Source organism: Gopherus evgoodei, chromosome 16, assembly GCF_007399415.2.
Source record: "Gopherus evgoodei ecotype Sinaloan lineage chromosome 16, rGopEvg1_v1.p, whole genome shotgun sequence".
In the NCBI taxonomy this organism is placed as follows: domain Eukaryota; kingdom Metazoa; phylum Chordata; order Testudines; family Testudinidae; genus Gopherus; species Gopherus evgoodei.
The window spans coordinates 3,000,927-3,025,061 of record NC_044337.1 but is presented as its reverse complement, the minus strand read 5'-3'; the positions used below and the strand labels follow the sequence as shown (position 1 = coordinate 3,025,061).

The window sequence follows — 24,135 nt, the reverse complement described above, 5'->3', positions numbered from 1 at the left end:
ACATCCCCAGCTGCCTGCCTCAGCCAGCTCTCCTGAGAGCACAAGGGTAGAGAGGCCAAAGGCCGCAGTAACTATCACTGCAAGCGTTAACCCTTCAGTGGCCTCACTCACAGGCCTCCTCCTCTTCCTGAGGGGCCCTCATGGGAGAGCAGGGACTAGCTCCAGCCCGGGGCTGCCCTCCTCTACTATTTCCCGTTCTCCCCTGGCTGCTGGCCTTGCTTTCCCAGCTCACCCCCAAGACCAGCACCAGTGGGCGTCTCCCCCTCCCTGCTGCCCAGGGAGCCCCATTGGCACAGCAGGCCCAGAAGAGTATTCAGCCTCTCCTCCCCGCCTCCATGTGGCCTGCCCCAGCGGTGTCGGGAAGGGGACAATCTGCAGCAGGAGAGAGCAGCCCACCGCTGCGGGCCAGGGCGAGAGCTCCAGGCGGGCCAGTGTACAAGCAGAAGGCAAAGGGGCAGGGAGTCAGGACTCCTGGGTCCTATGCCCAACTCTGCCTCTAATTCTCTGTACAGTCAGGTGACTCGTTTCCCCGCCCCACCCTGCCCTGTCCAATGGGGGCTGTGCCATGGGTCACACAGATGGGTGGGGAATAGGGGTGCTCGGCAGTAGTGCCTTGCTGAAGGCACAGCTGCTCTGACCTCTGACTGGGTTGGAATCGGCCTCACCTTCCATCTGGCCCAAACCGTTGCCATCACAGCCCTCTCCAGCATGGTACGTGATATCGTCCAAGGCAATGGTTCCCCCAGCAGGCCACATGCCATTGGCCACTTCAAAGACAATCTGCAGGGAGAGCGGGAATCCAGCCTGAGCTCCAGCACAGCACCCAGGGAAGGGGGATGGGAGAACAGCTTCACTGCTCAGCCCCCGCACTGGAGGGCACTCCAGAGGAAGGGATGCTGGGGCAGCACCCAGCCAGGAGAGGAGCAGGGGCCTGACTGCAGGGTGGAGGGAGCCCACTGCCCCCTAAGCCAATGGCACCTTGTGACCAGAGGCTAAAGACAAACAGCCTTGGCAAGGAACTGATCTCAAACTGCTCGGGGGGCAGGGCAGGTTGGTTCCATTGGGCTATTTCCACTGGGGCACCTGAGCAGGTGCTGCCAACCAGCTGCAGTGGCAGCATCCACCAGCCCTAGGGCCCCTGCTTCACAAACGCACAGACGTGTGTGACATTGCGCTCCATAGTCCCCACAGTGAGAGGATTAAGGTGTAATTATGATGCATCTTCTACAAAACCTGTCATGGGAGGTGTCAATGGAAAAATTACGGTTTGCTGAGTATGATTATCCTATTTGTATGCAGGTGTCACCTTTGTATCTAGGTGACCAGATGTCCCGATTTTATAGGGACAGTCCTGACCTTTGGGGCTTTATCTTATACAGGTGCCTATTACCCCAACCCCTGTCCTGATTTTTCACACTTGCTGTCTGGTCACCCTCTTTGGATCTGGAGTTATGAACATTGTATAGTATCTCACATGTGTCTGCTCCTGGGTAACTCCCGCAAGTTAGTTTACATCTAGTCTAGCCAGCACCTTGTGCATGACCTATTCAAGGTAACAGCCCATCAGTGAACACAACGGGCAACCTCACCTAATGGTCTTGCCTGTAAAAAGCACAAGAGTCCTTGTGGCACCTTAGAGACTAACACATTTATTTGAGCCTAAGCTTTCATGGGCTACAGCCCACTTCACTGGATGCATAGAATGGAACAGATAGTATGCATCCAATGAAGTGGGGTTTAGCCCACAAAAGCTTATGCTCAAATAAATATTAGTCTCTAAGGTGCACAAGGACTCCTGTTCGTTTTGTGGATGCAGACTAACGTGGCTGCTACACTGAAACTGGTCTTTCCTGTGACTTTCTAGACAGAATATGGGTCATGGTCCCTGCCATGACTTGTTGAAGCATGCAAGGGCATGTGACTAGATCATATGATACTGGACTCCATCTTGTGCCTGTAGTTTTCCACAAACTGTACTGGGAGCTTTACTTGGAACAAAGAAGTTCCCTCTGCATGGAAGAAACTATAAAAGGGGGAAATGACATCACCCTTTGGCCTCACTCCTCCCAAGGACTGAACTGGGGAGGGGGTCCCAGGCGGGCAAGAAGGAAGCCCAGCCTGTGTATGGAAGATGGGGGGACTGTTTGCACTATCAGGGTGAGACATGGCTTAATCCAAATCCTGTCCAGTGTATAGAACTTAGATTGCGATTTTGTTTATTTCTTAGATAACCAACTTTGGTCTGTATGCTATTACTTATAAGCAATTTCTGTAGTTAATAAAGCTGCTTTATATTTTACCTAAAAACAGTGTGGTTTGAGTGTAGTGCATGAAAAATCTTAGCTCAGTTAATAAAAGCCTGTGCATATGATCTCCACATTGAGGGAGGGGTGGCCTGGGTAATAAACTTTACACTGGCCAGGCTTTTGACCAGGGCAGGACAGGACAGTTCTGAGGGCCCAGGCTGAGGAGCTGGAGGGGATTGTCTGGAGCCTCCCTGGAGTTAGTTCATGAGTGGCTAAGAGAAACCTTCATGTAACTGCAGCTGGGCGTGTCCCTGTTTGTGTGTGGCTGTGTGAGTGCAAGTCCTGGAGAGGATTGCAACTTGTCACAGCCTCACAGTGTGAGAGGGGGCCCAGAGGTACCCCAGTTCCAGGCTGCACCCTAGGGAAGTCTCACAATGTGGTTACTTGCTCTTACTCCCCCCATGGATTGGCTGGGCCTGGGCTCAGAGTGCACTACCCACATTTCTAAAGGCAAAGGCTGGTGGTGGGGTGCCTGCTCACAGGCTAGGGACCCCCTGCGCCTGCCCCACTCAGCTCGCCCTAGTGCCAGGTGCCCGCTTGCAGAACAGGGATGCCCTGCACCTGCCCTGCTTAGCGCCCGCTTGCAGGCCAGGGATGCCCCCTGCACTCAACCTGCCTGATTCTCCCATGGTGAGCCAGCAGGTGGGCTCCTCCATTACTAGTGCTCCAGCTCCCTGCTGGCTGCATCTCTGCTACCCACCAGCTGCCAGCAGTGGGAGTGCTGCATGGGCTGTGGCAGGAGATCTGCTGGCAGAGCCATGCCAACGCTCTCCAGGCAGCTCTGGGCATGCCCCCAACCATTACCTGGAACTCCACAGTGTTCTGCACAGAGATGGTTCTGTTCCGCCAGCCGTGGCCCTGGTGCCCTCGGGCGCACCAGACTGTTAGTTCCCCTGCCATGCTGTACAGCTTCACCCTCAGCTCGCCGCTGTCTGGTCCAGAGATGGAAGCGGGGCCCAAGGTCAATGCAGACACCCAGGGAAAGCAGCCCAGAGCTCAGCCTTTGCCTGGGCTAACCCCACCACTCACAGGGCCCAGAGCAGCTCAGACACTGGGGGGTAAACCTGAGCAACCCCCCCCCAGAACAAGAGAGGGAAACTGAGGGATGGGGAGAGCAGTGACTTGCCAGGGTTACACAGCCAGCCAGTGTCAGGGCTGGGACTAGAACCCATGAGTCCTGGCTTCCAGCTCCAACCCCTACACCTGACTTCTTGTGCAGCATCACCAGGGCCAGTGCAACCTATTAGGCAACCGAGGCGGTCACCTAGGGCACTAGGATTTGAGGGGGTGTTATCAGCGGTGACCGCGGCGGCCGGATCTTCGGCTGGCTTGGTTGCCGCCGGCATTTAGGCAGAGGGAGCTGGGGCAGGGGGGCATGGGGAGGGCACCTGCAGCAAGTAAGGGGGAGGCAGCACGCAGGGGAACTCCCCGCCCCAGCTCACCCCTGCTCCACCTCCTCCCCGAGCAACCCGTGGCCGCTTCACTTCTCCCGCCTCCCAGGCTTGCGGTGCCAATCAGCTTAGGTGCCGCAAGCCTGGGAGGTGGGAGAAGTGGAGCAGTGACAGCGTGCTCGGGAAGGAGGCAGAGCAGGGGTGAGCTGGGGTGGGGAGCTGCCGCACGGCTCCCCGGGTCGGGGAGGGGATCTGTCACGGGGGGGAGACCTCAGGGTGGGGGTGGGGGATCTGCCGCAGGGCTCGGGGAGGGGGTGGAGCAGAGGTGAGCTGGGGTGGGGAGCTGCCGCACGGCTCCCTGGGGTGGGGAGCTGCCGCACGGCTCCCTGGGGTGGGGAGCTGCTGCGGGGGAGGTGCCTCAGGTTGGGGGTGGGAGAGCTGCCGCAGGGCTCGGGGAGGGGGTGGAGCAGAGGTGAGCTGGGGTGGGGAGCTGCCGCGGTGGGTGCCTCAGGGAGGGGAAGGGCTTCCACGGGGGGCGCCTCAGGGTGGAAGGGGGGGAGCTGCTGCAGGGCTCAGGGAGGGGGTGGAGCAGAGGTGAGCTGGGGTGGGGAGCTGCCGCACGGCTCCCCGGGGGAGGGAGCTGCCGCAGGGGTGGGTGCCTCAGGGCGGGGGCGAGAGCTGCCACAGGGGGGCGCCTCATGGTGGAGGGGGGGAGCTGCTGCGGGGGGGGCACCTCAGGGCGGGGTCGGGGGCAGGGAGCTGCTGCAGGGCCCGGGGGGGGGAGGGTGCAAGGTGGAAGTTTCGCCTAGGGCGCAAAACATCCTTGCACCGGCCGTGAGCTCACTCCCCCTCTGCTGCCAGTCCCAGCGGCATCAGCTCGGCTGGCTGGAGCCCTTGGGCCAGGCAGCCGGCAGGGACGAGTCCCGCTGCCCAGGCAGACCAGCTTAGGCCGACCATCTTGCCCACAAGCCTCCCAAGCCCTTGTGCAGCTACTCTTACCGGCAGGGTGAGGCCACCCCACAATTAGTGCCCCAGGGCTCCCTGAACAGCCCGGCCAGCCCTCAGCTTGGCTGACAAGTTGCTCTTGGCTTCATCAGCCTGTTGAGAGAATTCCCTCTCGCCCAGGATTTAGCCCCAGGTTGGGAGCTCTGCTTCTCCCCGGCTGGAGTAGCACAATGACTGCGGATCCCCTGCCCACAGCTGGCCCCAGCCCTTTGCCTCTCACGCACCAGCCCTGCCCCTTTGTCCACCCCCCATGTGGGCGAAGGCCCCAGGCTGTGGCAGTAGGCGTCACTCACAGAAGTGCTCTGGGAAGTCCATGTGGTACCAGAACCGGAGGCAGGCCCCCATGGTGGCGGGCAGGTGCTCGCTCAGCAACCAGGCGGCATTCCCCCCGGGACCCAGCACGCTGGCATCAAAGTAAACGTAGTGACCTGTGGGGGAGATCAGCAGGAGTGCAGGTGCCAGCCTCCTTTTGCAGGCCAGGTCGGGTCTGCTCACCCCTCATCTCCCTGTTCCTTCTGCCCACCGTGGCCTAGGGCTCCTGATCTGACCCTGCCCAAGCCCCTCGCGTTGAGTCCTAGGCAGTGCTCTGCTTCACCGGCCTGTTGCGGGGACTCCCAGGACACGCCCTTCCCCAGCAGGCAGCCACAGGGCTCCTCACCCCCAAGGGTCCACAGGCAGGGCCAGGCGGAGGCATGTTGGTGCAGAAGAGCAGGTTGTGCCCTGCTGCTTCCTGAGCCGGGCTGGTGCTGGGCAGAAACAGGGTGTCAGAGTCCAGGGCTGCCAGCTGCACACAGCATGTGAAGGGACCTGGCCAGCTGGGAGCCTGGCCAGACCCAGACAGGCGGATCTGCCCAGGTACCCACGGGCGGCAGGTGTTGCACTCCATGTTCCCTGCAGTGGGTCCCAGTTCCTCCCAGCTAGAAACCTGAAGTCAGACTCCACAGAAGGGCTCATTACCTCCCCCACTCCACCTCCCGCCGCAGCCCGGGTCAGAGCACCATGGGGGTGGTGCCCCCCCAGCCCGGGTCAGAGCACCATGGGGGTGGTGCCCCCCCACCCAGCCTGGGTCAGAGCGCCATGGGGGTGGTGTTCCCCCCCTCAGCCCGGGTCAGAGCACCATGGGGGTGGTGCCCCCCCACCCAGCCTGGGTCAGAGCGCCATGGGGGTGGTGTTCCCCCCCTCAGCCCGGGTCAGAGCACCATGGGGGTGGTGCCCCCTCCAGCCTGGGTCAGAGCACCATGGGGGTGGTGCTCCCCCAGCCTGGGTCAGAGCGCCCTGGGGGTGGTGCCCCCTCCTCAGCGTGGGTCAGAGTTCCGGGGGGGGAGCCCCCCCAGCCTGGGTCAGAGCTCCATGGGGGTGGTGCCCCCCCCAGCCCGGGTCAGAGCGCCATGGGGGTGGTGCCCCCCCAGCCTGGGTCAGAGTGCCATGGGGGTGGTGCCCCCTTCCCTTAGCCTCTCTGGCCCTCTGAGTCCCAGAAGTGTGTCTCTGCTCCCCCCAACTCATGGGGCTCAGTCACCCCCATTTCCTCACTTGCCTGTGATCCTGATGGGCTCCCTGGGTCAGGGCTGGTGGTTGGGCACTGCCCAAAAACTGAGCTCCGAGCTGGGGCTATTGCAGGGTCAGTGCTGGTCTTTGGGGTGACTCATTGCCAGGGCCGGCTCCAGGCACCAGCGCAGGAAGCGGGTGCTTGAGGCAGCCAATGGGAAGGGGCGGCACGTCCGGGTCTTCGGCAGCAATTCAGCGGCGGGTCCCTCAGTCCCTCTCGGAAGGAGGGACCCGCCGCCGAAGAATGAAGCAGTGCGGAGCCGGCCCTGCTCATTGCACCATCACTCCCAGCACCGCCAGCCTCCGCATGCCACTGCCAGCCGCAGAGAAAGGGGGACTGCCTGCAGCCAGTGAGACAGTCAGGACACCTCAGTGCCAGCCCCGCAGCATGGCCCCCAGCCAAGATCAGGGCTCCTGGGTGTGCTGGGCTGCAAGTCACGCCGGGCAGAGCTCAGCAGCCCCAGACCAGTTCCTGAGCCAATCAGCATCTCTGCCACCCAGCCCCAGGGACGAGGCTTCAGTCCCCAGTTCGGCGGAGCCGGGCCAGGACGGAGGAGCGGATCTGCCTCCCTCCTCCAGGGTGCGGCAGCATGCGCAGTACCCCAGCCCTCAGCAATGAGCCCCTCTAGAGGCTCCTGGCCATGCTGGGCACTGTCCTGAAATGAGGAGCCTCCCTGCCCAAACCCTGAGTCCCCCAGCCCCCTTCTCTGCTGCCCACCCCTTCCCAGGAAGGCTGCATGGTGAGGGCTACCTGCTCAGCTCCCCAGCCCTGCCCATCACTGTGTGGGTCCCTTCGACCCCCCTCCAGGCCAGTCAGGACACCGGCCCCCCCTGGATGCCTCCACCCAGCAGCCCCATCTCTGCTTCTACCTGGCCAAGAATGCCTCTCACCTGCTGTCGTGCCCAGCGTGTGGTCCACCTTGGGGCCCAGGCTGGCCCCGCTCCTCCAGCCCCAGGCGTAGCTGCCCAGGGTGCGGTCTGAGGGGCTGGTCCAGCCACAAGTGTCTGACTCAAAGTCACAGGAACCTGCCAGCAAGAGACCCCCAGCCCAATTACAGGAGCACGGCTCATGGTGCCACCGGGGCATCCTCAGTGGGAGGAGTGCAGGATCAGGCCCTTGGCAAGACCTCTCTGGGGCAGCCCCATCCCTACGAGCCTGGGCTGCTAGACAGGAAAACAGCGGCAGGGGACAGCCATCACCTTGCCCCAGGGTAAATCTGTGCTGGGAACACTGGAACTGCCAGGCTGGGAAGGCCTTTGGCCTCCCCATCCTGGGCCTGTCTCTAGCAGTGGCCAGCACCAGATGCTGGAGCGAGAGGGGGTTTTATAACCCCTCAATGTACAGCTACATCGATCTGTATGTGGTACTGCATGAGCTCCCCTGCCTCCCGCCAGCACCTCGTGCCCAGAAGGAAGCTTGGAGCCCCCCAGCTTCCAGCCCTGGCCCCAGTGGCAGTAGCTGATGTGACTGTCCTGAGATGTGGGAGAAGCCGAATGAAGCTGCTGTCTGAACTGCTGCGTTTAGCAAGGTGGGTCAGCTGAGCCACTGCACCTGGGGCGGCTCCCTCAGGCCGGCACAATGGCAGTCTGGCTTGTGCCACAGGGGAGTGGGCAATGCCAGGCATGGAGCGATGTGGGGTTGGGATGAGAACCTGCAATGCCGGTCGCCAAATGCTGGTCACTGTCCCCTTCCACTGGCCTGGGGCAGAGCCAGGGGCTGCGAGTTATATGGACCTGTGGTGCCCGCGCTCCAGAAAATTCAGGGCCCGGGGTCCTGCTCCACCAATGTTCGGGGCAGGGTCTGAGCCCCTCCCACACGCCAAACCCCTCATTCTCAGCCCCCGCCAGAGCCCACACCCCACCCAGAGCCCTCACCTCCTCTGCCCTAGCCCTGAGCCCCTCCCACACCCCAAACCCCTCAGCCCCAGCTAAAGCCCTCAACCCCTCATCCCCCCACACCCCAACCTTCTGCCCTAGCCCTGAGCCCCTTCTCACATCCCTCAGCCCCAGCCCCAGCCACAGTCCTCATCCCCCTGCACCCCAACCCTCTGCTCCATCCCAGAGCCCTCATCCCCCCCACACATTGTGCAATATAGGGAAACTGTTAAGCGCTTACAGTTTCTAGTCCATTTTTACATTATTTAAAAAAATATATATCGGCTTACAAGGCTGGGGAGGGGGCGGGACTTGGATCCGTTCTGGGCACCACCAAAAATTATACAAGCCTGCCGCACCTGGGCAGAGCAGCAGGTTCCCAACCCCGCCTTGGCCGCCATGTTCAGATTGGTAGGGGCCAGTGGTGATCTGAAGCCAATTCCCACTGGTTCGCGGGAACCAGTTGTTAAATTTAGAAGCCCGTTTAGAACCGGTTGTCCCGCGAGGGACAACTGGTTTGAAAAGGGCTTTTAAATTTAACAAAAGCTCCAGCAGCTCCCTGCCCTTCCCCTGGCCCCAGCTCACCTCACTCTGCCTCTGCCTCCTCCCCTGAACGCTCCCCCGGCTTCTCCTCCCCCTCCCTGGCTCCCTGAGAATCTGCTGTTTGCGCGGGAAGCCTGGGAGGGTGAGAAGGAAGCAGTGGCTTCCCGCAGGTGAGCTGGGGCAGGGGGGCGGGGACGCGAGAAGGGCTCCAGGCGCTGCACGGCTGCGGCCTGGCCCCCGACCCTGACCCTGGGCGGCACGGCTCCGGCCTGGGCCTGACCCCGACCCCAGCCAGCATGTGTTTGGCCCCAGTCCCAGCCAGCCGAGTGGCGTGGCTCCAGCCCGGCCCCGGTCCCGGCCAGCCGGGTGCCCCAGCTCCGGCCTCTGGGCCCGGCCCAGGCCCGCCGGGCGCCCTGGCTCCGGCCAAGCAGCTCCGGTCCCAGCTCTGGCTGAGCAGCTCCAGCCTGCAGCCCCAGCCCGGCCCCCACCTCCAGGCAGCGCAGTAAGGGGGCAGGGAGGGGTGTTGGATAGAGGGCAGGGGAGTTGGGAGGCTGGATTAGTGTCGGGGTGGTCAGAATGCAAGGAACAGGGGAATTGAATGGGAGCAAGGGTCCCAGGGGGGCAGTCAGGAAGGAGCAGGGGTTGGTTAGGGCAGTGGGGGGCAGTCGGGTAGGGATTCCAGGGGCAGTCAAGGGACAGAGAAGGGGTGGTTGGATGGGGCAGGGATCCATCAGGAATGAGAGGAGGGGTTGGATAGGGCACCAGGGGGCAGTCAGGGGACAGGGAAAGGAGGTGGATGAGGCAGGGGTCCCGGGGGGGCTGTCAAGGAATATGGGGGGTTGGATGGGGCAGGAGTCCGGGGGGAGCACGACCCCCTTGTGGGGTGAGTGGGAGGGAACCGGTTGTTAATATTTTGGCAGCTCATCACTGGTAGGGGCCAGCATCTGTCTGACCCTGCCACGCACAGCAGCGTACATGTGTCACAGCCGCCCCTGGCCTTTCCACTCTGACACTGACACACAACTGGCCAGGACCTGTCCTGGGGTACACCCCCCCTCCCCGTGGTCCTGTAGGAGTTGCAGAGAGAAGCCAGCCAGAGACCTTCTGCAAGCAGGCGCCAAAGAGGGACCTCAGGCTGTTCCAGACTCTGCGCGGTGCTGGCTGGCACCTTGCGCCAACCACCCCCCTCAGTCCTCACCTCACCATCCCCCCTCCCCTGCCCTGCCCCTCTTTTCCCATGTAGCTGAACCCATCCCCTTCAGCCAGCTCTCCCCTCACTGCCCCCTGCTCAGGCTGCTGGGCCACCCTCCCCGTCCCCAACCAGACTGCCCGGCCCTGAAGAGCTGTGTCTGGCCAGCATCAGCTTCGGTGGGCCCTGGGCACTACCAGCCCCGTACCTGGCTCTGGGCAGCTGCCGGCCTTCAGGTGCAGATCATCAAGGGCGACATAGGAGAGCTCACCCCCAGCACTCACCACCTCAAACACAGCCTGCCAAAGAGAGCAGGGAGCAGGTACAGGGTCAGGCCGGAGGCCCAGCCAGAGCTGACTGGACACTCATGCAGCCTGGAAGGGAGGTGCCAGGCCCACCCATGGCATTGGTCTGCCTTATCTCTTTGTGAAGGCTGGGCCAGAGCCTGATAGACCCCATGGGTCTCAGCCATGCAGCAACAGCATGGTGCCCCAGGACTAGCCTAGGTCTGCTGCAGCCTTCCAATCCCCTGCTGGCCACGGGGAGGTGTGTGGTGGAAAACCTACCTAGTCTAGATGAGAACCCAGCTCCAGTGAAGGACTTGCCCTTCCTTCCCCTTACCAGCTCTGGCAGGCCCAGTCCAGCCTCCACCCATGGATGGCTGCCCATGGAGTAGCCGGGCTGGGGAAGACCCTCAGAGCACATCTCTGCTCGGAGAGTGGCTTCCAGGCTTAGCGCGCCAGGGCTCTGGAGCGCCTCTCTGACTCAGGCTGGGATCTGACTGATCACCCTGTTATTTATAGGCACTGCCAGCACATCAGAGCACCAGCCAGGGACCAGGTCTCACCTGCCAGTCCTCAGCCGCTTGGACAGTCACTTTACCATAGCGCCAAGCGTCCCCCTGCGCTGAGCTCACGCTGAACAGCCTCCGCTGCACCCCCTTCTCCTTCATAAACACCATCAGAGAACCTAGCAAAAGCCAGAGACAGGTGACATCTCCTGAGGGCCACCCACTGGAGCAGAGGGCAGGGAGCAGTGGCACCACCAAGCCCAGGCACTGGCAGTGTTCGTGGGAGCTTGCCCCTGGGCACAAGTAGGAGGCAGTGGGATTTGTTCCTGGGTCCAAGCTCCCACACTCCTACTCACACTCCCTGTGAGGTCACGGAGGGGGGGTCGGGATGCGAGGGAACCAAGCCCCAGGAAAGGCCATGGCTCACCCAGCAAGTGTGTGGCTGTCACGGAGTCTGGGGGAGTCAGGGCCCTGCAGCCCCCACTTCCTGCGATTCACTGTGACTCTCAGCCAGCCAGTAAAACAGAAGGTTTATTAGATGACAGGAACGCAGTCCCAAGCAGGGCTTATAGGTGCAACCAGGACCCCTCAGCCAGGTCCCTCTGGGGGGCAAGGAGCTTAGACTCCAGACTTGGGGTTCCTGCCTCTTCCCAGCCAGCCCAAAACTGAAACCAAAAACCCCTCCAGCAGGCTCTCCCCCTCTCCCTTTGTCCAGATTTCAGAGTGGCAGCTGTGTTAGTCTGTATCCACAAAAAGAACAGGAATCCTTTTGTTAGTCTCTAAGGTGCCACAAGGACTCCTGTTCTTTTTTCCCTTTGTCCAGTTTCCCAGGCAAAGGTGTCACTCGTCCCACCCCCCTTCCTGGCTCAGGTTACAGGCTCAGGTATGTCCTTCACCTAAAGTCACCCCCTGCTCTCCCATTCCCCCATGCAGACAGTCCCAGTAAAACTAAACAACATTTGCAGGTCAATCCACGCTGCTCCCTACTGTGTCACAGCCAAGACCAGAACCCAAGACTCCTGACTCCCAGGCCTGACTTCAACCACAGACCAGCCTTCCACTATGCCTCTTGCCCCTCCCTCCACTGCCCAGCATCTTTACACCTGCCATCCCGAGGGGCTCAAAGGGGTGGGGCTTCCGGGCTCACCTGGGTCACTGGGGCTCAGCTGGTACCAGAAGCCCAGGCACTGCGGACCAGTCAGGGGCCTGTACTGCCCAGAGCTCAGAGTGGCTGCTTGCCCACGAGGCAGGAAGGCCTTGCTGGTATCAACAATCATGTAATATCCTGTGGAAAACAAAATCCAACAGCCTAACAGAGAATCACTTAATCACTCCAGGCCCAGAACTGAGACTCCTGGGCACAGGGCACAGCCATGGACCCTCCAGCACCAGCCCCGGTCAGACCTAGGGGCACACGGGCCCCCTCATCCCTCCCAGCCCCAGCCCAACCCCTGGGAATGGGGTACAGCCATGGACCCCTCTCCCCGGTAAGGTCTGAGGTCTTTTTCTGCAGCCATATTAGGAGAGCAGCAGCCAGGAGCCAAGAAGCAGAAAGTCACATCCTCACGTTCCCTCTAAACTACATTAAAACAATGTCATATCAGGCTGCTGAGAAGGCCCCTGTCCTAATAGCACCCACCATCACCAGATAAGCAAGGAATCTCTTAAGATATTTAAAGAAAACATCGTTTTCTGGTATTCTGTCCCACAAGGAAACATTTAGCTGCAATTGTGGGTCGTGAAATCTCTCCTCTTTGTTGTTTTGCCTTTATGGTCCCTACTTCTCTATTATTAAGGCTAAGATTGTGTCATGGTTATTTTTAGTAAAAGTCACCGACAGGTCACAGGCACTAAAAAAATTCACCATGGGAGCTGTGACCTGCCGGTGACTTTTGCTGCTGCAGCTCCATGGTTTCCCCCACCACCTTCAGGGCCGGCTTTATTAACTGCGGGGCCCGATTCGAATGCCCGGCGGTGGTCCGGGGCTTCGGCGGCACTTTGGCAGCAGGGGGTCCTCTCCGAGTCTTCCGCGACACCGAAGGCCCCCCACCGCTGAAATGCCGCTGAAGACCCAGAGGGGACTGCTGCTGGGTGAGTAAAAAAATTAATTGAAAGGCGCCTAAGGCATGGGGCCCAGGCATGGGGCCCTTTTAGGCGTGGGGCCCGATTCCTGGGAATCGGGGCGAATCAGCCTAAAGCCAGCCCTGACCACCTTGGTGGCTGGGCGTTGTGGGATTCCCCCTTGACCGTATTGCCCAAAGAGAAAATGGGACACCGCCAGCCGCTCAAAGGCGGCATCCCCATCCCCCCACCCGAGGTCCGAGGAGGGTCCTCTCAAGAGTCTGTCACCTCTTGCTGGAACCTTGCAAGGGGCCCTCTGTCGCCTGTCACTGGAACCCTGCCAGGGCCCCACTTGCTGCCAGCTCCAGAGTCCCACAGTCCCTGGGGCTGAAGCAGAGAATGTCAGGCAGGGTCACTTCCATCACCTCAGTGACATAAACCCAGACTTATCTATTGTTTATCTGAATGGTCTCTGTCTGGTTCTTTGATTGTTTCTGTCATAACTAATTTTGCAATGTATAAATCAATTAAGATGGCAGGGTATCATTGGGTAAAGAACTGTGTCATAATATGTTAGGAGTGGTCAAAGAATTATTTTGTAAACTTTAGTAAAATGGTTGGTTAAGGCACAGCTAAGCAGGACTCAAGTTTAACTATGTAAACTGGAGTCCAAAAGGAAATTCTTTGGACTGGAACCAACTCCAGGACATAGGCCAAGATCAGAGCTGCTGGACCTCAACACCCTGCTAATTACAGCTGCAGAAGCTGGAGTCCCCAGATGACCTGATCCTGCCTGTCCAGCAGGAAAAGTTCCTCTGCCTTATTGAGAGTGGTGAGCAGTGCCTGCTTAGCATGTGTGTTCTGTTTTGGTAGCTGTTAACAGAGGTTAAGGGTAATACTGTGTAAGGCTCTTTCACTGGTAAAAGACCCCGCAAATCCACAAAAGACTATGCCCTGAGCCGTGGCAGATTTAGAGTTAGTGGGGCCCTGTGCGCAGCTTCATTTTCGGGGCCTGACCCTCAGGATCCAGCCAAGAAAAAGAACATTCTCTCTTATCTCCCCACCATTTTTCATTCTTTTTGTCTTCATTATCCTCCTATATTATAAGTAATAGGAAATAAATGAAAATAAAGTGAGGTACCTTGATTGTTTTTGTAGTCTAACTTTTTTTTTCACAGACCACTTGAAAATTGCTGTGGGTCTCGGTGGACCACTTAATGATCTTTCCAAATGTTGTTTGTACCATTAGCTAACTATTGTAAAGTGCTTTGGATAAGAGCGCTTTATGAAAAAAAACTTAATGACTGTTCCTTGGTCCACTTGAATGGAGTTCTTAGACCACAGTTTGAGAACTTCTGGTCTAGATGAAAGCTTGTATTTGCATTACACTAACATGAACAATGTTTAAAAATAAGAAGTATAGATGATGCATGAATGGAAAAATAAAAGTTAACTTTCTCTGAAGAAACTTATTCAACCTGAAAAAAAAAATATTCAGATAGCTTTTTTTCTACACTTTTTCTTTACAAAATCATCAATTAAGTCATCGTAAGGAATATTTTGTAAAGAGGCACTTTCAATTGTCAATATTGCCGACCTTGTCATATGTTCCTGACTCATCATATTTTGCAAATAATTTTTAGCTTATTTCAATACAGAGAAAGTACGTTCATCAGCAGGATTTGTGACAGGTATTGTTAAAAATATTTTCAAAATGGTTTCTACATTTGGAAAGGTTGCCTGCAAACCATCACATACAAATCTATACAAGTCAGCTGGTGACCTCGAAGCACAGCCCTCACCATTTTCGATAAAATGAATGAAATGTTTCATTTCATCATCAAAAAAATTCCCTTAATTTCTTACTGTAGTGGCTTTTAGCATTTTCATCCATACTTCTGTCAAAAAACACGCAAAATAAACCAACAGTTTTCTTTAGAGATTCACCTCTACTCTGCAATTACACTATTAGTGTGTCACAAATAACATCGATGGTCTCAACGATAACCTTCTCTTTCCCTTTTAAATTGATTTCATTGTCTCTAGTTTCATCAAAAAATAACTTCCTGCTTTTTTTACCCTTCTCATCAGATATATCAGATATATTTTCTGTTTTCTGTTTCATTTCGAACTTCCATGACAAAACTTTTAACTGAGGTTAACAATTGTTATCAACCTTTTGCAGTGATTTCCTGCTAAGGATTTTGCTTCAGTTTTCGCACGTGGTTTTTCAGCATTTGATGTGGTATGTCAAATAAGGTTTTCTTTGTATCATCATAGCTCATTTTCAAAGCCAAAACAGCATCTGCACAAGCAGACCACTGGGTGTCACAAATTCTTTTCCCTGTCAAATGTTTCTCATTTGCTTGCTCCAAGCGTGATTGTAGCATACTCCACTGATGCGTGGAAACCGGAAAAAAGGCATACACATTTTGAACAAAGTCAAAAAAATGTGTAGCTCCCTCACAAAATTCGGCTGCAGCTTTGCAGATTAAATTTAAGGAATGACTGGAACATGGTATGAATAAAGCAGAAGGGCTTGCATCCTTCAGTCTTGCCCGTAGACCTGAATATTTTCCTGCCATATTTGCAACTTTATCAAAGCCCAGGACAATTTTTGATGTACCAGCCTAGATTTGCAGTGACCTCCAAAACAATTGTCTCTAGACTTTCAGAAGTGTGGGATTTTAGTGGGACAAAACAAAAAAAACACTCTGCAACTTCACCATTGCCGGTCACATATCTTAACATTAATGTTAATTGGGCTACATGACTCGCATCTGGTGTTGAATTGACTATTATGGAATAGTACTTGGCATTCTTTACTTCATCAGTGAATTGGTTTCTGAGCCACTCTGCCATTGCAGTGATGAATTAATCATAGGTTTGATGCATTAAAAAGTTGGTCTTCCCTGAGTCATAATACTGATCATTTTTCAAATGTTCTTTGAGAAATCGTCAAATTCACTAACATATTCAAGGCAAGTTAAAAAATTACCTTTTTGATTTGACAATGATGACTCATAGATTCATAGACTCTAGGACTGGAAGGGACCTCGAGAGGTCATCGAGTCCAGTCCCCTGCCCTCATGGCAGGACCAAATACTGTCTAGACCATCCCTGATAGACATCTATCTAACCTACTCTTAAATATCTCCAGAGATGGAGATTCCACAACCTCCCTAGGCAATTTATTCCAGTGTTTAACCACCCTGACAGTTAGGAACTTTTTCCTAATGTCCAACCTAAACCTCCCTTGCTACAGTTTAAGCCCATTGCTTCTTGTTCTAACATTAGAGGCTAAGGTGGACAAGTTTTCTCCCTCCTCCTTATGACACCCTTTTAGATACCTGAAAACTGCTATCATGTCCCCTCTCAGTCTTCTCTTTTCCAAACTAAACAAACCCAATTCTTTCAGCCTTCCTTCGTAGGTCATGTTCTCTAGACCTTTAATCATTCTTGTTGCTCTTCTCTGGACCCTCTCCAATTTCTCCACCTCTTTCTTGAAATGCAGTGCCCAGAACTGGACACAGTACTCCAGTTGAGGCCTAATCAGTGCAGAGTAAAGCGGAAGAATGACTTCTCGTGTCTTGCTCACAACACACCGGTTAATGCATCCCAGAATCACATTTGCTTTTTTTGCAACAGTATCACACTGTTGACTCATATTTAGCTTGTGGTCCACTATAACCCCCCAAATCCCTTTCTGCCATACTCCTTCCTAGACAGTCTCTTCCCATTCTCTATATGTGAAACTGAGTGTTCCTTCCTAAGTGGAGCACTTTGCATTTGTCTTTATTGAACTTCATCCAGTTTACCTCAGACCATTTCTCCAATTTGTATCATCGTGTCTTCTTAGAGGTAGTCCCAAAGAAGACAGCAGTTTGACCATGGCAACAACACATCTCAGCACTTTCCTCCAACAAGAACACTCCTTTTCGAACTGAGCTGATAACACAGAATCAATTCTTCCAGATAATTTACACCTTTGAACAAACTTACACATAGCATTAATATGAGCATTGGAAGTTTCATGATCAGCAATATGTCATGCAACATTTCTCCAATTAGAGTGCCTGTTGAGAAATGTTTGCTTTCCTTCACTATGGTCAGGGAAAAATGTGCAAACATAACAGTAGCCTGCCTCAGTGGTTTCCAAAAAAATCAACCAAATTCTCATTTTTCTTCAGCCTCAGAAAATGGGACTCATGAAGGCCTCTAAATTGCTTTCATTGTGCAACCTCATATTCTTTTCTCAAATTTTCCATATTACCTACATTTTTTTGGTTTATTTACTAAGAAATAGTCTATCATATCCAGTGCAACAGATTTTGGCCATAATGCAATGTCTTCAGGGTAGATTTCTTCCCTTACTTCAACAAAATTACCAATATTTTGTAGTTCCATTGTCACTTCAGAGTTCACTTGTTCAACTTTTGCAGTCATTGTGGTATCCCCACAACTCGGCAAGTGATCAGATAGTTCAGATGTTTCCTCGCCCATACTTTTGATGAATTTCCACTATTCAATACTTCAGGCTTTTTAAAATAAGATGACAAACTGTCTTTTTGCTTAGCTTCGTCTTCTTGCCTCGCCTTCATTTTTTTGCATTTTGACTGCCAGACTCATAGTGTCACTTCATTATTGATAAAAATCTGACCTAGATTTTATGTAGATTAAAAATGTCTGAAAGAGCAGGGGCCTAGCCATAGGTGGGGCTGGGTGGGCCGTGGACCACCCAATTAGCTTTAACACTATTAATCTCGCGTTTTTATCAGGCTCTGTGAAAACAGGATTTTGAACCATTACATACTAGTGACAAATCACAGACATTGTTTCAAAGTGCGGGGGAGGGTGCTTTTGTACAATTGGATAATTGGTCAAGCAGACAGACTTTGATTGGCAAATGACAGTTTCCCTTAGTTGCTGTTATGCTATTGCCGAGACAGCAAAAAAATGGCAAAGCGAAATTCTTTGCTAGACTACTTCAAAAACCCCCATTTAGAGCACAGTTTGTAGAATAAGTTCACAGAATGCAGAAAGCCTGGACCGCTTCACAACCTCCAATGCTTATTAAATTTAGTCATTTGTCAGATTTGTCTTGCATTTTGGGGCCCCTGTCGTTGGGGGCCCCGTGCCACTGCACGGTTCGTTTGACAGTAAATCCACCACCGGCCCTGAGCCCTAAGAACTGGGTAAGGCTGGGGGTGCCTAAATCGACTGGGTTATGCCTTGAGCCCTAGGAACTGGGTAAAGGTGGGTGCCCTAGAGTGTGCGGGTAACACCCCAACACCAGCCCTGGTCAGAGCCCTGGGCACAGCCATGGATGCCCACCCCCCAGCACCTGCCCAGGGCAGACCCCTGGGCATGGGGCACAATCATGGACACCCCCCCCCAACACCAGCCCTGGGCAGACCCTGCCAGCCCTCCAACCAACCAGAGAAAGGACCCAGCTGCAGGCCCACCGTAAGGAAAAGCCAGAGAATAACTGCATCTTCCAGTGCATCTGAACCAGCACAGATCATGCGGGCTGACAGAGCTCTCCCTGTTACCTGACCTGCCACCTCCTAGTGTCCAAGACAATGGGATTGTCACAGTGGCATGACTACTCGCACCCCCTGCTGGCCCAGCATGGCACTGCCAGCACTCCTTGCCTCAGTTTCTCTTCCCAAGGTGTGTGCCCTCAGCTTGTCATGCACCAGTCTAGGGTGGAGCTGTGGCTTAGCCCTCCAGCAATCTTACAACAAACATAACCCCGGGGTGGACGGGGGGGGAGAAAACCAAGAGTCCAAACTCAAACATTCCCACCAAACAGAACGTTTCCTCTGCCCTTTGGGACTTCTTCACCCATCCCCCAGCCCTGCTTCCAGCCCCTTTCTATGCTCAGCACCACCTGGGTCCCTGGACTGCCCTTTTCCTTCCAGTCCTGGCCTGTCTTCTCCCTGCAGTGCCAACTACCGAGCAAGCCCCCGCATCTCCTCTTCGAAAGCCTAGAAGACCCTTAATCTAGTGCCTGACCTGCCTTAGCCCAGCCCTCAGGCCGGGGAGGTGTGGCTGGTCCCTGCCAGCCACAACACAGCACCCTGGCGGTTTGCACTGGCTCAGTGGAACCATGAACCCAGGTGATCAGCATGGCCACTGTGGAGTGCCCTGGAAATGGACTGGCTCAGCCCCACCTGGCAGTGCCACAGGAGCGCCCTGCTTACCCATCCCCCTCCTGTCCCGTGTCCTGGTCCTCAGCCCTGCCCTGCACCCTCCATGCTGCAGCATTCCAGCCACTCACATGGTTTCCCCTGGGGGGACCAGCTTTTCTGCAGAGCTCAATGTGCCAGGTGCAGCCATGGGCTTGACAATCAGCCCATAGGCATGTGGGAGAGCTGTGTTCTGCAATCAGTCCCCGGCACCTCATGGCACCTTCGTGGCTGGCCAGGGCCCTGTGCTGCAAGCAGCGTGCAGTGGCTGTTTGCCAGGCCCAAGGAAGGCAGACGGGCCCCCACAGCCCTGCAGGAGCACAGGGGCTGCATTACCTCGGGCTGTCCCCATGGTGTGGTCAGTGGGAGGGCCAACGGTGGCAGTGCCCGTGGCGTTGCTCTGCCGTGCCCATGTGTACTGCCAGCTGGAGGAGAAGCCACAGGAATTGGCCTCGAACGAGCAGGACGTCTGGGGACCACAGGCTCCAGCTCGCACGGTGACATCGTCCAGGGCCATGTTCCCCAGGTACCCGTCACGAAGAGCCTCGAAGATCAGCTGTCAAGGAGGGAGGCACACAGCACTGAGCATGGCCCCCATTGTCATCGCCTCTGCCTATGCTCACCACTGGAGGGCGCCATGTCAGCACCACACCTGCATGTGACAGGATAAAGGGTCCTCAGAGGTATTGGGGAGGAGCCCAATGGCCACAGAAATCTGTGAAGTTAGACACCTAAATACCCTTGAGGGTCTGGGCCCCAGTGACCCCCCGAAGCAGCTGCTGCCGGGGCTGCAGCCCAGGCGCCCTGTGGCTGGGTGAGCAGCACAAAGCCTTATGGAGCTTGCATGGCAGTGCCCTAGGCTCAGGAGTGTGGCACAGCCTTTCTGTTAGCACTTACTGAGTGCCAGCAGTGTGCCTGGTGCTGTACAGACATGAGGGCAGGCACAGTCCAGGAGGGGCTGGCGGTGACCCAGCATGGCACTGGGGCCAGAAAGGTCGGAGTCCTACCCCTGGCTCTGCAGTGACTGCCCACGTGCCACTGCAGAGCCTTGAGCACTGAGGGAGGAGGCAGTGTCTCGGGGGGCCTTACCCGGTATCTCTGGAGAGCCTGGCGACTGAGTGTTGCGAATCCCAGGTGCCACGTGCTGCCACGAGAGCCCGTTTGGGTCCAGAGCACTGTCTCCGGCTCCCCATCATGCTGGATCTTTAGGTTCAGCGTGCCTGGGTTGAAACTGGAGGTTAGGGAGCCCATGGGAATGGGCAGGCGACCAGCAGGTCGGGACAGGCACAGAGCATTCCTAGAGCACCTGCCGGACAGCCAGGAATCCTCTCCCCTCTGACCTGCAGCCAGCTCTGGGGGGTGTCTGCTGGCAGGCAGGGACAGCCTCTGCTGGAAAGTGACCAGGGAGTTGCATTGGCAGAAGGGACAGGAGCCAGGGTTTTACGTCCCCAAAGAGAAACGTGCCACTGCCTGGCACTCAGTTCATCGCCCCAGAAGGGCTGGGCTGAGCAGCTGGGACTGGAACCTGGGGTTCTCGAGAGCTAAGGCTGGCCTTGCTTCCCAAGTGCTGGGCTCCCGTAAAACAGCCACCCCGGGCCAGCGAGTGAGGGAGTCACAGCAGGGCTGGGGGCTGTTCTTCTTTGGGGGCACTAGGAATGGGAGGGAGCCATACGGGGAGAGAGGCTCCTCGTGCTGGGGCACTCTCTCTCCCTGCCTGCACTGGGGCGACCCATACAGCTGGGACCTCACTCCTGGAAGCGCGAGCACCAGGGTGACCCACATAGCAGGGACATGTCCCTCTCTGCAGTGCAGCTCCAGTCCTTGGCCCACCCGCGCCCCTCACCCTGGTCTCATGCGTCCTTGCCAGAGGCGCTCTCTGTTGAATGCACAATGCCGGGCATGTCAACTGGCACCTTTCTGGAGGAGATGGGGAAGGATCTGTTTCTCCTGCCCTATGCAGAATGGGCACAGCCCAACCCAGCCCTTGGAAGCCCTATCATAGAATCCCAGGGTTGGAAGAGACCTCAGGAGGTCATCTAATCCAACCCCCTGCTCAAAGCAGGACCAATCCCCAGACAGATTTTTGCCCCAAATCCCTGTATAGCCCCCTCAAGGATTAAACTCACAATCCTGGGTTTAGCAGGCCAATGCTCAAACCACTGAGCTATCCCTCCCTCTCACAGGGAGTGACTTACCACTCTGAGGGCCATCCAGGCGGTACCAGAACGAGAGGCACTGCTCTCTGCTGGGAGGGTCCTGGGGGTAGGTGACGAGACGCGCGCTCAGGTCCCAGGTACTTTGGGCAGAGAGATCCACGGACAAGAAATAGCCTTTCAGAAGCAAACACAGCCCACGGTGAGAGCTGGTGCAGCAGAAACAAGGGCTGGCAGGTATCTACAGACACCCGCCCAGCCCTCCCTGCACGCAGCCCCAGCTTGCTACAGCCACAGGCCAAGCCTCGCCACACCAGCCTCACCCAGATCTTGGCCAAGCCATTACTCCAGCCCAGGTGTATTGGCAACCCCTGTGGGCTGGAAAGGCAGCAGACAGAAGCAAACCCAGCCTCTCCCAGCAGAACTCTGCTTGCTCCCTACCAGAGCCCTTGCCTTGCCTCACGGCCCAGCCTGGGGTCCAGGCCCAGGCCTGCCCCCACACTCCAAAACTAGGGGCCCAGCTTTGCCTTCTAAAGTTCCTGGCCCTCAGCTCACGTTCAGTGGGCTGAGTTTGGAATGGATCCCAGAGCCACCGCTGGATGCAGCTCTGAGACCAGCTCCACGGGGTAGGCCCTGGAGGAGGGCTCCAACCCACCCCATAGCCAAGGATTTTTGGGGGCAAGCCCTCTGGCTCCCCAGCAGGACCCACCTGTGCCAGTGGTGTGGTCAGAGCCCAGCCCCAGACCTGTGCCTCTCGCCCACTCAAAGTCATCGCTCTGATCCTGGTACCAGCCGCAGAGCCCCATCTCAAAGTTGCAAGACAGCTCTGTGCAGAGAGAGAAAAGGCCAAGTTGTGAACGAAGTCAGAGTGGGGCGGGGGCCAGGGCCACCATCCTGCAACCAAACTGCTCACTTCTGACTCAGCCCCACGTCGGAGCCACGTTACAGCTGCTATGGTCCACCCCCACCCCTACTAATTTCAAATAGCTCTTAGATCTAGTGGCCAGATCAAAGGAGCAGGAAATTGGGTTCCTCTGAAAGGGCGTGAGGTTGAGTGGTCAGAGCAAGTGAACTGGGAGTCAGGTCTCCTGAGTTCTATGCCAGCTCTGCTGTTGCTTCACTGGGTGACCCTGGGTAAGTCACTTAATGTGCCCGTGCTTCAGTTTCTCCATCTGGAGTTGGGGTGAGCTCCTTGCTCTGAGCTCTCCAGATGGAAGGAGGTGGAGCCCTTTGTGGGTTACATGCCCTTCTCTCTGCCCGGGTGGAAGAAGAGCAGGCTCCAGTCCTTGCCGGCTCCTGGTGGCCTTTGGTGGGAGCCTCGAGCACTTAGCAGGCCTGGGGAATCCGGCTCAGCCCCTGCAGGGTGAGGAGTAACCCAGACGGCACGTGGTGGCTGCAGGAAGGAATGTCACTTGGGCATAATCAGAAGAAAGGGCATCCAGGGTTCCCAGTCCTTCTCCTGCTCACGTGGTGCTGGAGACGCTCTCAGCATCAGCCTCTGCATGGGCACTAGGAATGTGAATCTGACAGGGTGAGATTCTGGTGCTGGGACTAGACGCCTGGGTCTAGATCTTCAAACTTATTTAGGTGCCTAACTCCCATTGACACCAGTGGTCCCCAGCCTTCTGCAAGGACAGCCCTGCTGGCATGGGCTGTCCCCGCAATCCCTAGGGGATGAGAGGAGCAAACTTGGGAAAAGGACAAGGGAGGCTGCAGGGGTTGGAGATCACTGGCTCTGGGATGAGCCTTCATCACCCACCTCAACTCGGCGCCCAGGATGGTGGAGTCCCTGTGCACTAAATTCAATACCGTGGCAGTGCAGAGACCTCCGGCCACAGCCTGTTATTAACCTGGTGGTAGTAACTAACTACTGGAAAAGAGCAAATCCTGCACCTGGCACCATCTGGAACCAAGCCCTGGAGCATGAATGGGTCAGGGCTGGTGAGTCCACCCATCCTGGGCCAGCAGCAGAGCAGGCCCCCCGCTGGCAGAAGTTGGTCAAGTGTCCCATTCCCGTTTCCCTGGGGGGTCCTGCGGTGCTCAGGGGAGAGACGTACCCGAGGCGTCTGGCGGGGTAAAGCGGGGGTCGCAGTTCACAAACACAACATCGTCCACAGCAGCACTCTGCACCACGGGGCCACGCAGCTTCACCAGGGCAGTCAGCTCCAGCTGAGGGGACAGCAGCCCTGGTCAGCACCATGGCTCCACACACGCCCCATCCTGGCCCCACAGTCCCCTCTGGACACTCGGGGCCCTGAAGTCTGTGCAAATTCAGCACAAAGGTGAGAGGTGCCGTGTGGCCCCTCCTCCTATCCCACCGTGCAGGGGCCTCCCCTGGGAGCGAGACGGGAGCTCTGTCTCTGGGGCCCGCTCAGCCCTTGGCAGCTGACAGCAAGAAGTCAATCATTGCTGAGCCCCTGCCTATGTGTCCCCAGGATGGAGATGGTCTCAGATTGGCCCCATTGGCTGGGACTGAGTTTGGGCACTGCCACCCAGCTGGCTTGGAATCAGCACTGAGACATGAAGGGCTCCTGTTCCATCCCTGGCCCCCTGACCAGCCTGTCCCCTCGCCCCATTTAACCTCCAGGTTACCCCGGCTCAGTGCTTTGTTCTTGGGGCTGCAGCACTGACAGAAGGCGGTGCCCAAGCTGCATGTGCTGGGGGTGCCCTTGGAGTGCCCACGAGGCCTGAGATGGGTGCGTTCACCTGGAAGGGTCTGGCTCTCTCCCCTAGCGGAATGGAGATGTGCTTCCACGCCGTGCTGCCATTGCCTTGCGTTTGCCAGGCCAGCCGGTGTGTCCCCAGGGCATGATCCACGATGCCGAGCGCAATGAACCCTAGCAAAGGGAGAGGGGGATGGCGAGGCAGCCTCTGGCTCTGAGACGCTGGCCCCAGCCGCCAGCCTGGCAGCATCCTTGGGAGCCCACTCAGCATGGCAGGGCCCAGGACCAGCTGCTGTGTCGGGCAGGGGGATCCGGAGCACGGCAGTGACCCGTCTGGTGACTCCATGCTGCTCGGGGTGTCACGTCCAGCAGGGAGTCTGGGTCTGCACTGCCTGGGGATGGGGATGGGATGATGGGGCCACG

At 56.6% G+C, this 24,135-nt stretch overlaps 1 protein-coding gene across 1 annotated transcript in view; it reads right to left on the bottom strand.

The window, feature by feature from the left end:
• The window catches only part of MAMDC4 (MAM domain containing 4), a 60,972-nt gene that overhangs the window by 2,802 nt on the left and 34,035 nt on the right, over window positions 1-24,135 (bottom strand). Inside the window, exons 15-27 of the mRNA XM_030535979.1 lie at window positions 23,756-23,886; window positions 23,107-23,218; window positions 21,759-21,875; window positions 21,092-21,226; window positions 19,986-20,116; window positions 19,233-19,452; window positions 11,748-11,929; window positions 10,702-10,992; window positions 10,063-10,153; window positions 7,139-7,273; window positions 4,996-5,130; window positions 3,111-3,238; window positions 666-780 (exon numbers count right to left, since the gene is read on the bottom strand). Coding sequence (XP_030391839.1) covers window positions 666-780; window positions 3,111-3,238; window positions 4,996-5,130; window positions 7,139-7,273; window positions 10,063-10,153; window positions 10,702-10,992; window positions 11,748-11,929; window positions 19,233-19,452; window positions 19,986-20,116; window positions 21,092-21,226; window positions 21,759-21,875; window positions 23,107-23,218; window positions 23,756-23,886 — 1,923 coding nt within the window. The remainder of the gene's footprint in view (window positions 1-665; window positions 781-3,110; window positions 3,239-4,995; window positions 5,131-7,138; window positions 7,274-10,062; window positions 10,154-10,701; window positions 10,993-11,747; window positions 11,930-19,232; window positions 19,453-19,985; window positions 20,117-21,091; window positions 21,227-21,758; window positions 21,876-23,106; window positions 23,219-23,755; window positions 23,887-24,135) is intronic.